The 13,311-nt window shown below is 34.8% G+C and overlaps 2 protein-coding genes across 2 annotated transcripts; one reads left to right on the forward strand and one right to left on the reverse strand.

Moving 5' to 3' along the window:
* The first annotated feature begins 1,794 nt into the window (after nt 1-1,794).
* On the forward strand, nt 1,795-9,148 carry LOC112805749 (serine/threonine-protein phosphatase 7 long form homolog). The gene is made up of 4 exons (XM_025848084.2): nt 1,795-1,896; nt 8,250-8,732; nt 8,789-8,964; nt 9,058-9,148. Exons 1-4 carry the CDS (start codon nt 1,795-1,797, stop codon nt 9,146-9,148), a joined length of 852 nt encoding a protein of 283 aa, XP_025703869.2.
* A 1,936-nt stretch (nt 9,149-11,084) lies between these two features.
* Nucleotides 11,085-12,842, reverse strand: LOC112805750 (uncharacterized). The gene is made up of 5 exons (XM_025848085.1): nt 12,458-12,842; nt 12,077-12,367; nt 11,852-11,992; nt 11,649-11,792; nt 11,085-11,284 (listed from the first exon to the last, which is right to left on the reverse strand). The coding sequence occupies exons 1-5, from the start codon at nt 12,840-12,842 to the stop codon at nt 11,085-11,087; spliced, it is 1,161 nt and encodes a 386-aa protein (XP_025703870.1).
* Nucleotides 12,843-13,311: the final 469 nt, after the last annotated feature.

Genomic DNA, 13,311 nt, shown 5'->3' on the forward strand with positions numbered 1-13,311 from the left:
TAGCCACGTCATGTAACCATTGGGATGTCCAGCATGGCAAAAAATTGCCACATCACTGCCGTCAGGAAGGAGTTTGGACGGAAAAGGGGGAAGGGACCAACTAGGTGCATTTTTTCCAATCTCGAGGACAAAAATAGTGCAATTAGAAAGTCAAGGACCAAATCGGTGCATTTTGTAAATCTCAGGGACTATTTTAGAGTTTAACTCATATATTAACGGTATAATAAGTTTTATATTATTGTATTATTTAATATTTTCATTCAACTATTTAACTAAGCAGAACCAGTTATAAATAATTGTTATTAACGACGTAATAATACATATGTAAATGTTTGTCTAAAATATATTGTAAAAATAATATTACATGACTAATAAAATTTATTATTTTTATTTAATATTTGGTTAATATTTTAAATTTTAAAATATTAAATTTTAATATTATAAAAATAAAATATTATTTAAATTTTAACTAATATTGACAAAAATGATTTATCTCTAACATTTTTTATATATTTATACTAAACATTACATAAGGATAAAAATAAAATATAGTTGGTGTAGTCTGCGCCTTGTTGAGGTTGGTAATGGACAACTCGATGTTGCCTTTCCCTTCATTGTATTTTTATATAAATTGTTTGGGTGTTTGCATAATTGACTCCAATGATTTGCATTATTGTTTTATCTTGCATATTTAATTATTTTTAGTTGTTTTCAATTCGTGTGTATGATTGAAGAAAATGGTGGGGTTATGCTGAATACTATTGAGCTACTGAGCTGGTTTAAGACTTTTGTTACCTGGATCGAACAATTCACCGCTGATTTTTTTTTTTTTTATTGAAATTGAATGTTTTTAATTTTTCTTTTACACTTAGAGAATGTAAAGTGTAATTTTTTTTATATATTTTATAAATAACACTACTAAAAAAATTGCTGAATATTGTTAGAATTATCGATGGATTTATTAAACAAATTTGCCAATAATATAATTTGTTTACTGTCAGAATAAATTCGATAGTATAAATTTTGTCAGTAATTATTTATCGACAAATTTTTTTATCCGTTGTTAATTACTGTTGAAAATTTTTTGTCAAAAACTTACCATCAGATTTATCGACAGTAATATGTTATTTAATAATAATAACTAAATTAATAATTACCGGCGAATTTATCCAACAGTAAATCCGTGGTAAGCTTAATTTTTTATATAAATTTACCCATCATCCTCCTTCTCCTAGAGTAGAAAAGAACAAAATTAAGGTACAAAAAACGAAAACATAATAAAAAATTTCAACCAAGAATCAAGAACAAACTAAAAATCATAACAAGAGAGTTAGATGCAACTCAATAACTGATTGCGTCAAATTAAATAAATTATCTAAACCTACATCAAAATTTAAAATTGAGAAACTAAAAGAATTCAGTATAAAAAATTTAATTTATGAAATTAAAACAAAAAAAATTTAGTGAAAAGTGAAGTCAGCGAACTCACTCACATTGTAAAAGCAGAACCAAGAACAATAGAGGAATCACGAGAAGAGGAAGCGGAGGATGTGGCAGGAACTAAGTACAACTGACAACGAGAATGCGAGGCGGTGAGAACGTCTGAACCATGTACCACGGTCACTGAAGAAGAAGCGAAATAGGGTTATGGTTCAAAAAGGGGTTAATGTTTTTTATTTATAATGGGGTAAAAACAAGAATGTAATAGGAAGAAAGTTGAAGGCAACTTACCTGGAGGGAGAAGAGACCAGGTCAGCGATTAAGGGAGCAACGACAGCGGCTGCAATGACAAAAATGGCAGCGATAAAGCGACCAACGCGTCGCAAGGAGCACCTAGCTGAGTTCACGCAGTCTTTTGACGCAGTTGGTGGTGGCCGACGCTGGAGGCTGTCGGAGGTGGTTTGGGGGGAGAGAGAGGGAGAAAGAGAGATTAGTTCGAAAATAAAAGGGAAGAGGGTTAACGGTTCGAATTTAGGGCGATATTACCGTCAAATTTAATAGCAAAAAAATTCGATTGTAACACTTTGAAAGTGACCAAAACGCAGTGTTTCACTAATCAGGGATTACCAGTGGATGAATTCGATGGTAATTTCGGCACCAATTTTTCATTTTTTCTCCAATTATTACCGATAATTTACTGTTGGAAAATTAAATCTGACGGTAATCTGTTTATTTGATGAATTTATTGCTAAATTTGCCAGTAAATCTGTCGGTAAACCCGCCACTAACGACCGACACTAAATTCGACCATAAATCTGACGATATTCAGCGTTATTTTAATAGTATATGATCAAGGAAACAATTTGGTGTTATTAGAGGCTAATTGGCAAATTTGGGAGCTTGAGCTTGAACTTTGGGGCTGTGGATATTTGTTGACGGTGAATACTTGAGGTATTCCGTGCGTTAGGAGGAATCAGCTAAGGTATGGTTTCAGCTTTTTTTAATTAAAATATAATGTAACTTGAAAACTTAGGGTAGATGACTTAAGATAAGATGAATTATATGTTGGTATACATTTGATGGTTTTGGTTAATTATGATGTATGTTGAATTATATGGAGTGTTGAATGAAATTGATTGATGTTGTGATGATATTAATGACGTATGAATTAGTATTGTTGGTAAGTTGAGGATTAAGGTTGTAATGAGTGAAATTGTTGGTGTTGGTATTCATGATTTTGTGGAAGGAATGTCTTGATATGAGAATGAAGAATTGAGGTGTAATTGGTGTGATTTGGGTTGTATATGGTTGAAGTAGTTTGTTAGAAAAGTGTAACTTTTGTGAAAATAGAGGTTGAGAATATTTTGTGTAAAGTTAATTTTGACCTAATTTTGACGAGCAATAACTTGACTTTCAAACCGTCGGTATTTCTCAAACTTATTATATATGAAAATTGGGTCTATGAAACTTACACCGTTTGAAGAACGGGTGAAAAATATTGTAAAACGAAAAAGTTATGTTCGTCGGAAGTTTGGTGTACGAAAGACAATTCTACAACACTTAATAGCTTTTGGCATTTTTGGGAGGCTCGTGTATGCGGGGGTACACGCGACACGGCCGTTTGGTTTGGCCAAACGTGCTTGCATACGTGGGAGTATGTCGCATACGCGGGTTGGAAAAATTTACGCTTCTGCATACGCGGGATATGGTTTGCGTATGCAGGACCCTGTTTTTCAGCAATATTGTATTTTGTGATTTTAAACATGATTTTAAACCTATAAACTTTTATTTTAACTTTCTAAGACCCTAAAACTTAGTTCTAGACATAGTAGGGGTGTTAAACCTTGAGAGGGAGTTAACTTAACACAGAAGAAAAGTTTAGAGTAATGAATTGTGATTGAGGAAGTGAAGAAAGGATAGGTTGTAAGTGAATGTGATATGTGACCCCCGAATAGTAGGCAGTGATGTTGTTCATTTACTCCGGGTATGAGATGAGGAAGGAGAATTATAAAAACTGAGTTTAATTATGGAATTTCAAATGATTGTGAAAGAATTTATATGATAATAAATTTTTGAATGAGAAACATTGGCAGTAATAAGGATTGTGGTTCATCACGCTTGCTCCGGGTCAATGTTTGATATTTGATAATAATGATAATTGATTATTAGTTGAAGGAATGTATGTTTGAGATACCTGGGCAGTAGCAAGGATTGTGTTCGTCTCGCTTGATCCAGGTCAGTGATTATGACGCTTGAGTAGTAGCAACAGTAGTGGATTATTCCACTTGCTCCAGGCTGAGTTTTTAAACACCCGCCTGTGTAGTAGCCATAGTAGTGGTTATTCCACTGGCTCTAAGTTAAGTAGGTAGTAGTAATAGGGTTGTAGCTCAAACCCACTTGCTTCGTAATGGGTGTTTTTGTCCATGGTTAGCTACTAGGACGTATCAGATTGGCTATATAACCGACGGATGATATCATCAACCGTAGGACAGGTAGAAGTGTGCAAGGGCCGGGTGAAACTGAGTTTGATGTGACCCAGACCTGGCTCGATTTTCATCCGGTATAATCAAGCCGTTAACATTACATTACCTTGATACCTTCTTATAAGTTAGCATGTGAAATATCCAAATTTTCAAGATTCCAACTATTATTTGACATGGTAAAATTCACTTAGAAAAATATAACAAGAACCAACTCTTCTCTAAAATTAAAGCATATCCATAATCAATACTAATATTGTCTAATAACACCAAATATTTAAATCAATACCAAAACATAATATTATGCATTAGTCTAAAATCTTATCCATTTTAAAAATAAAACATTAACTTATAGTCTTATAACAACTAATAACACAAAATATTAAGGTTTAAAATACTTAAATTCCTCATAAGAATAGCCATCATCCATCACTAATAACACAAAATATTAATTGTGTATGATTACTGGGCCACCAGGCCGAGTTCGGGTGACCCGAGCCATGACTCGGACCCGACCCGAAATAATGACCGGGTCTATTTTTGAGACCCTTACTCGGCCCTAAACCCGATGAAATCATACCAAATTAGCCCCTAAAGTGTTCAGGACCAGGCCATGCACACCGCTAATGGCAGGCATACATCATGTGCATATGTGTGTTTTTGATTGTGCATTTAATTGGACTTGCCTATGTGATTACTATGTTTACCTGTCATATTTGCTACCTGCTGTAACTGTATCCTATTTGTGTTTGTCCTTATTTGCTTGTTTGTCTGTGTGGTTCCATTGGAGTTTGGAGGATTGGATAAAGGCGGGGGATTGAGGGTTTTAGTCAGAGACAGGCTAAGTCTTAGAACCTTAGAGAACTACCCTACTTATGGTTTACATACTATAATCTTTAATATTTTAAATATGAGTATCGAAATTCTAGGATTGCCTCTGGTTTTCTCGTGACATTATATGTTAGTTATGTGGGCACCTCTACCATACTAAGACCCTCTGGTTCTCACCCCATACAATATTTATGGCTTTCAGATGAAGAACTCTTGCCTTATAGGTTTCTATCTTGTTTTTTATATATATAAGTAGATACGTTATATTTCTATTGTATATATTATGTTATATCCCTCTTAGAGGTTGATTTGGAGAAACAAGTTCGTTAAGCTGTCTTTTGAGCCTTTTGGGTTTATCTTGTATATACTTATATAAATATTATCCGGCCAACTTTGGCTTCGCAGGTTGAACCTGTAACTTGAATATTTTATATCTTTTGACATCCCTTTTTTTTTATTATTTACACATATATTTTACGTTTTTTCGTACACAAATTTTTCATTTTACGTGAGCATTACGACTTTTGTTTTAAACTTTCTTTTAAAGGCTCCTCGTTATAGAATTCCTTTCAACTATTATTATGTATATATTTTACTTTTAGAGATCATAATGTGTGGTAGAGTGTTACAATCATCACCTTATTTTATTGTGTTCGTCACGTGATTTTTCATTGTCTAAAGGTTTGTATTTGATTAGTATGTCTATTTAATAAATAAATCACAGTGATATTGATTTAATTATTAACACACAATTTATATGAATATAATAATACATAACTAGACTTAAGATACATATATTTAGTATTTTTTTAATAAAGATAAAAAAATAGATATAAAACTTTGATGTTTATTTGAAAATTTCATTTTTATTTTCATTATCATAATCATGCAACTTCTTCCTTCTCTACCCATTCCTCTTGCTACTTTATTAGCTTTCTCTGCCATTATTTTCCATCATTTTAACTACGAATAAATTTTTAGTGTTTTTTTACGGCAACTTCTGTTCTTCTCCCTCTTTTTTTTCTATTTCTCTGCATTTAGAATTTGTCGAACCTATATCAAAAATTAGAATATCAAATAAAGATAATTATATACACACTTCTGTAATTTATGAAACCAAATGGTTGAAGAATAATAATTGTGTGAGGGTTTGATATTCGACAAGACACATCATGTCTAATCTTCTCAAAAGTAGCACGTGATAGATCTATTAGCCGCTAAGAGAATTAGATGAAAGTGTGAATCTTTTCATATAACATGTATATAAAGTGATCAAGTCTTAACCATCAAAAACTTAGATCACAAGGTGTTTGCGCTTTATACATGACTTTTTGAAGCTTTCACATCACAAGCTTTCAATTTAGCGCTTCTACCTCAAAAATGTTTTGCTGGGGGAGGGGGAGGGGGGAATCTCTCTATTCAAGCTCATGAGGCCGAAACCCTGGCATGTCTGGTGGTCCTGGAAAAAATTTGGGACAATTGTTCTTTTTTTATATGTTCATTGAAAGCGGAAATATTGAAGTGATCCAAAATCTAAAAGCAGATAGAAGACATATTAACTACTTTAGTTCTTTTATTGTTGACTATTTACAATTTATTTTTTCCTTTGGATGTGTTTTATTTTCGTATATTAAGAGGAGTGATAATAGAGTAATTCATGAATTGATAAAAATAACGTTTATCTATCTAAATATAGTGTGGATGGAAGATACACCATCCTATATTTATAACATTGCTCTATCGAACATTTTAAGTCCTATCTATGAATGAAGGCTATCTAATTACACCATAAAAAAAAGTATTTCACGAGTTATATTTTATTGGTAATATTTTATATTATCTATATTTATACCATGTATAATGAAAATATTAAAAAAGTTGATGTCTAATTTTTTGTAAAATAAAAACTCATTTAATTTTTATTATTTTTATACTTTGCTTTTCAATATAATTTAAAATGTATAAAGTATAAACTTACATAATTCTTGAATTTTTAGAAGGTTATATATATTATGAATGAAGAAATAAAGATATCTTTTAGGTGTATCAATTACAGGCTACATTTGATTCTTTTAAAATTAAAAATTATATATCAATCATATTAAATAAATATATATTAAAATTAATTATTAAAATTAATTACTAATTATAACAGAATAACATAATTTTATTTTTAATATTGGGAGTTATAAGATGTATAACACGGTTTTGGGGGTGTTCGGTACTTCACCCAAATAAATGTGACATCTACGATCTTTAAATTGGACGGTCCATTTTCCATCAACTATTCGGACGGTTCGATTTGTGTACCTACCCAGCCTAAAATCGAACCGTCTGATTTGCGTCCCACCAGCCACGCGTCGAGCATGCAAGCTGCCTCCTTTCTGATTGAATGATATATCCGAAGCAATATATTTATTCTCCTGGTTCACTTTCATTCAACAACACTACAACCCAACCACCTTCACTTTCACATTCTCCTCCATTGTTAACACTATACAGACCTTCCAAAAAAGAAAAAAACTTTGGACCACTACTTATTATGCCAAGAAGAAGGAGAGTGAAATATGTTAATCGTGCGAAATTTCACGTTACTAATTATCTTGATCATCTTAATTATGTAAGTTTTTATTTTTAAATATTTTAATTAAATAAAATAATAGTTACAATGTTAGAAATTAATAGTTTATTATAATGATAATGTTAGAGATTAAATTAGTGTAGTAATAATAATTTTTAATGATTTTGATTTAACTAAAATAATAGTAATAATGTTAGATTAGTTGTTTATTAATGTTGATAGCTAACATAGTAATAATTTTTAAATATTTTAATTTAATTAAAATAATAATGAGATTAGAGATTAGTAGTAAAATTGTGGTGCTATTGTTAGTTATTTAGTGTAATAACAATTTTTTTTAAAGATTCTGTATGTATGATAATAAATTAATTAATTATTGTTATTAATAGACTGTGCTAAAGAATAATACTGTATGTATACCCGTGACTCACCCGTGTGAAAGTAAATTAATTATTATAAGAATATTAAGTAATAAGTTTTATTAAAGTTAAATGTGTGATTATAAATAAATTAATTAGTGTTAATTGTTTTTAATAAATAATTTTATTGTAGTAATAATTTTTATTTACTTAATTGATGTATTTCTGTTATTATAATAATAATAATAATTATTATTATTATTATTATTAGTGCTATATAAATATTATTTTAGACATTTGAATGGATAATTTTAATGCATCTAAAAATAATTAGATTTACCAATAAGATTTATTGATAACCGTTAGATTGTAAAAAATATAGATGTGAATTTTTTGTAAATTAAAGTTAGTGTATTTTGAGTAGTTAATAATATAGTTGTTAATATGATTATGTTTTACTGGTTATGTGACCATGAAAATGTGACTATGATAAATTTAAGTTGTTAATTAAACAAGGTTATATTTGTATAATGTGGAATCGTGACTATTTTTTTGTAGGGTTCACGAATGTTGCAATGTGACCACTATATACCGCCAGACCGGTACAATCATATTGTAGAGGGACATTTACGGGAGACAGGCTTTTATCACGTTTTTCATATTGGAATTGTCCAATATCAATCGGCATTGGTTAATGTTCTGATCGAAAGATGGCGCTCTAAGACTCACACATTCCATTTACCGGTTGGTGAGTGTGCGGTGACGTTAGAGGACGTGGCAATTATTCTTGGTCTTCTAACGAATGGTTTGCCAATTACAGGACCGACACTCAGCAGTTATGACGCATTAGAGGCTGAATGCTTAGATCAGTTTGGTGTTGCACCTAGGAAGACAGAGTGTAGAGGAAGTTTCATCAAGTTGACCTGGTTTCGAGCACTGAAGGATCGTATAATGTTGGCTGACAATATTCAGATTCAGAGGTACGTGAAGTGCCACATAATGTTATTATTTGGTACGGTTATATTTGGAGATAAGTCCGAGGTAGGGTGCACTGAAAGTTTCTGCCATTACTCCGCAACTTTTCTGGGATCATACAGTTTAGCTGGGGATCGGCATGCCTGGCACACCTTTATAGAGCGCTGTGTAGGGCAACTCGAGTCGAATGTAAGGAGATTGATGGTCCACTGACACTTTTGCTTACTTGGGCTTGGATTCGGCTACCATTCCTTGCGCCGATTCCTGGCAATCCTCGACTCTTTTCGATTGCAAACTGGTAAATTTAAATACTACATTCTTTTAAATAATGGTGCACGTTGTATTTTAAACTTCATTGATAAATGTTATTTAATGAATTGTTTGATGTCAGGTGGCATAATTGGAAGCGTGCCGATCGGGGCTACAGATATCGTAGTCTTGCTCAGTTTAGGAGAGCATTGGATGATCTGCAAGAAGGATAGGTATGTTGTAACAAATAAGTATTTGTTTTCATTTAGCCATGCTATTATTCAGTGTGTAATCCTCATTTACTTGCATAATCTGTACAGTTTGTTTGGGAGGCTTATGCAATGGGACAGATCGAAGCAGGCTTGATTCCTCCTAATATTCGTCAGCATTCAGCCATATGGAGTGCCACGATTCCGCTTATATCTTTTCAATGCATTGAGTGGCATGCATCTGATAGACTGAGGAGACAATTTGGCTTGACTTAGGGCGTTCCTCATCAAGAGCGGGATCTAGGTGAAGCACACGGCGAAGTTCTGACAGGGCCCAAGAATCAAGATTGGTCTGGAACTCACTCATTCTGGGTTATGTATTGGACGAATAGGTATAGTCATGTTCTTGTCAAGTACATGGTGCCCTCACAGCATCAGCTAGAAATCTACTTGCATTGGTACCGAGGTACATATGGTGACCACTTGCACTTGTCAGATCTCGAACCGCAAGAGAATCAGAACGGTGATCGTATGCATAATCAAGAAAATCAACAAGTACAACCACCGCCGCCACCATCGCCACCGCAACCGCGACCCCCCCACAAGCACAGGCACAGCAAGAGCCTAAGCAATTCACACCATACATTCCTGACACGCAGTCTGTGGATTATTTCACACTACCATATCCAGTACATCAACACTATTGGAGTGTCCCACACCAAGAAGCAGGTGAACAGGGTTTGTTTAGCCAGCTGCTTGGATTCATGGCTCATGTGCCAGGTTACTCACATCCAGGTTACGGAGACATTTCCACCGACCATAGGGCCCAACCGAGTGGGATTTCTCCAGGTAGATTGTCATTGGATATGAGACCTCGCCAGCTCACTTCCTCTGGTAATTTCAGAGGTAGACTTTCTGTTGACTCTAGTAGGAGTGATAATGCCACGAGGAGGATCATATAGAGCGGACATTCACGTCATATTCCGATGGGTCTAATTCAGGAGAGACCAGGCAGTTGAACATGAGGCTGATGACTTTCTGGTTGACCATCCGGATGGGGATGGGGATGGGGATGAGGATGAGGATGAGGACGATGATGAGGATGAGGGTGGTAATAGTCCAGATGATGATCCAGCGCCTAGTGCATGTAAAATAATTTATTGGTTAAACTAATAAAATAATTTCCTTATAGGTTTGTTTTGATTAGTTGGTTATTGAATGTTTTCATAGGTATAACCACTAGCGAAAAAGGAAAAGGATACAACCTTAGAGCTGATCCCTCACATCGGAGTACTAATCGATATACCACGTCCGCTTTTAACCGGGTTGCAAAGAAATGCAAGAAATTATATAAGGATGTAAAATCGGCGATGAGAAAATGATGTCTGTATTGAACTTATCTATTTAGAATGTGTATTGGACTTATGTATTTAGTGGACTTATTTATGTAGAATGTGTTGGACTTATTTATTTAGAATGTGTTGGACTTATGTATTTAGTGGACTTATTTAACTTGAATGTGTTGGACTTATTTATTTAGAATGTGTTGGACTTATGTATTTAGTGGACTTATTTATATCATCAACTATGCTACTTTACTTTTCATCAGCACTTTCATTAAATTTTCAGTATATGAAAACTCCAAAGTCATACAATAACATCACACACGAAAGTCATACAACATACAAAATATTAAAAGTCATACAATAACTAGAGTGAGAAATTTAACTCGAGCTCTATTGGTTACTCGCACCTGCACTTGCACCACCGCGTTGATGATATCTACTATAGTTGTGGCCCTCGGCCCCGCAATGCTTACATAGCCTAGGACGACGCAACATCCGAGTGTCCATCTCATTCAAGAAACGGGTCATCCTTGGCCGACTTTTGGATACCCGTCTAAGGAACGGATTACCTATGAATCGAGGTCCATGATAAATAGGCCATGTTGTGGGATTCCCTAGTAGCCTAAATCTCGCCCTGTAAACTCGTCGAAGTTGTTCCATTTTGTAGACATCATGTACATACACTTGCCAATCCAGCCGTTGGTTTGCACAACAAGCAAACACATGTCGACACGGAATCCAGTCGACCTGGAATTCACTACAGTCACACCATTATCGGCGGAGGTCCATGATAAACACCGTTTTGACAGTTTATCTTGTATTGATTTTAAGAGATTTTATGACCTTTTACCCACATTTATCCATTGAAATAGTATGGTTTTGTATATTCTCCTTTAATTGTGCTTAAGAGTGAAAACATGCTTTTTAGGACTTAAAATAGCTAAATCTAATTCTCCTTGATTCTATTAGATGCCTTGATATGTTTTTAAGTGATTTAATGTTTAGGAGGCAAAGATTGGATCAAGGGAATGAAGAAAGAAGCATGAAAAGTTGGAGAACTCATGAAGAAATGAAAGAACCGGAAAGCTGTCAGTCCACTACATACTCTAGACCACCGGGACACTCACGCACTTCAAATACCTCATTCTGTCGGTCAAAGCAACTAACTTGGATGTTACCCGCTGCTCGCTGATTGGCATGCAATTTGGAGGTTACAAGCTCAGAGAACATATGTCCTGCATTAATTCGAGTCTCAGCCTCGGCTCTTTTTTGGGTAAACAACTCATTAAGCCTGTAAAACGTTGCCTTAACAAGTGCATTGACTGGAAGATTGCGAGCCCCTTTCAATACTGAGTTGATGCACTCCACTAGATTGGTGGACATATGACCCCATCGATATCCCCATCAAATGCTAAAGCATACTTCTCACATGGAATCCGATCCAACCAGTTGGTATAAGCCTCACCCCGCTCACGTAAACGCTGATAACGCATCTTGTACTCGCAAACTGTTCGCGAGTATCCTGTCATTAAAACAAAGACCCACTATAAGTAACGTTCATCATAATAACTATGTTCAAGAGTAACTGTAATTGTAACTATCATACCGATGTTGACGATAAGCTTCTGCAGATATGGGGCCTTGAACTTCCTCAAAAAGTTGGACTCTATATGTCTGATGCAAAATATGTGGAATGCTCTGGGAGGAGACCAAGCTCCGTTACTACGAGCAATAGCTGCCCTAATGGAATTGTGCCGATCGGAGATAAGGCCCACACCATCATGTGTCACAACATGCTGTCGCAAGTTACTAAGAAAAAAGTGCCAAGCCTTAGATGTCTCTCCCTCAACTATCGCAAATGCAATAGGCACGATGTTGTTGTTGCCATCCTGTGAAACTGCAACCAGCAAACAACCCTTGTATTTTCCATACAAATGAGTTCCGTCTACTTACACTATTGGCTTGCAATGTCTAAATGCTTTAATACAAGGGTAATAACTGCAGAAGACTCGGTGCAGTACACGAATATTAGGAACCAAGTCATCTCCTTGATACGCAGGCATTGTTTCAAAATGAACGACTGTGGATGGCTCCTTGTGACATATGGCCTCAAACCATATCGGCAAGGCTTCGTACGAAGCTTCCCAACCTCCGAATACTGACTCCACTGCCTTCTGTTTTGCCAACCATGCTTTCTGATAACTTATGGTGTAATTAAACTTTGACTTTACTTCCGTAATCACTGATTTCACCTTTATAGACGGGTCAACTTCTACCAATGGCTTTATTACTTCTGCAATTGTGTTGGAATCCAGCTTCGAATGATCTTGAGAAATGGTGGCCCTAGTACAGGTATGACTACCATTGTACATCCTTATCTCCCAACAGTACTTTCTGGACATTTTGCTTGCCCTGATCAGCCAATCACATCCTGCACCATACTAGGTGCATTTAGCATAGAATGTCGTTGGCTCTGACTCATGCACCCGATAATCTACACCTCTGCGGATAGCATATTCTTTCATCACCTTAATTACTGCCTCCCTAGAACTAAATTCCATTTCCACGGTAAATTCACCATCTTGCATAACGGGAAGCTCTGCCGCAATCACATCACAAATTTAATAGTTCCATAAATAACTGTTAAATATGTGTTGCATTAATTAAATCAATGATCCGTAAATCAAGAATGCACGATGCAAAATTGAATAAGTTTATCAACTAGGTCATGAAACTCTGTTTAATAAACTAATAATCACACAACAATGGAAAACATAGTTACCAGAACCAAACCGGTTCATTCTGGATTTGACCGATTCGCACCAGTTCGTTGCCAAGTAA

This window comes from Arachis hypogaea, chromosome 6 (assembly GCF_003086295.3).
Source record: "Arachis hypogaea cultivar Tifrunner chromosome 6, arahy.Tifrunner.gnm2.J5K5, whole genome shotgun sequence".
Lineage (NCBI taxonomy): Eukaryota > Viridiplantae > Streptophyta > Magnoliopsida > Fabales > Fabaceae > Arachis > Arachis hypogaea.

What these genes read in the sequence shown, in the direction of transcription:
- LOC112805749 (XM_025848084.2), top strand. Translation starts at nt 1,795, where the DNA reads ATGGCAGCGATAAAGCGACCAACGCGTCGCAAGGAGCACCTAGCTGAG. An exon ending in TATTTGGAGATAAGTCCGAG is followed by an intron (nt 8,733 to 8,788) that starts GTAGGGTGCACT and finishes GGGATCATACAG; the next exon opens with TTTAGCTGGGGATCGGCATG. An exon ending in CTCTTTTCGATTGCAAACTG is followed by an intron (nt 8,965 to 9,057) that starts GTAAATTTAAAT and finishes GTTTGATGTCAG; the next exon opens with GTGGCATAATTGGAAGCGTG.
- LOC112805750 (XM_025848085.1), bottom strand. Translation starts at nt 12,842, where the DNA reads ATGTACAATGGTAGTCATACCTGTACTAGGGCCACCATTTCTCAAGAT. An exon ending in CTTCTGCAGTTATTACCCTT is followed by an intron (nt 12,368 to 12,457) that starts GTATTAAAGCAT and finishes TGCTGGTTGCAG; the next exon opens with TTTCACAGGATGGCAACAAC. An exon ending in GAAGCTTATCGTCAACATCG is followed by an intron (nt 11,993 to 12,076) that starts GTATGATAGTTA and finishes TTTTAATGACAG; the next exon opens with GATACTCGCGAACAGTTTGC.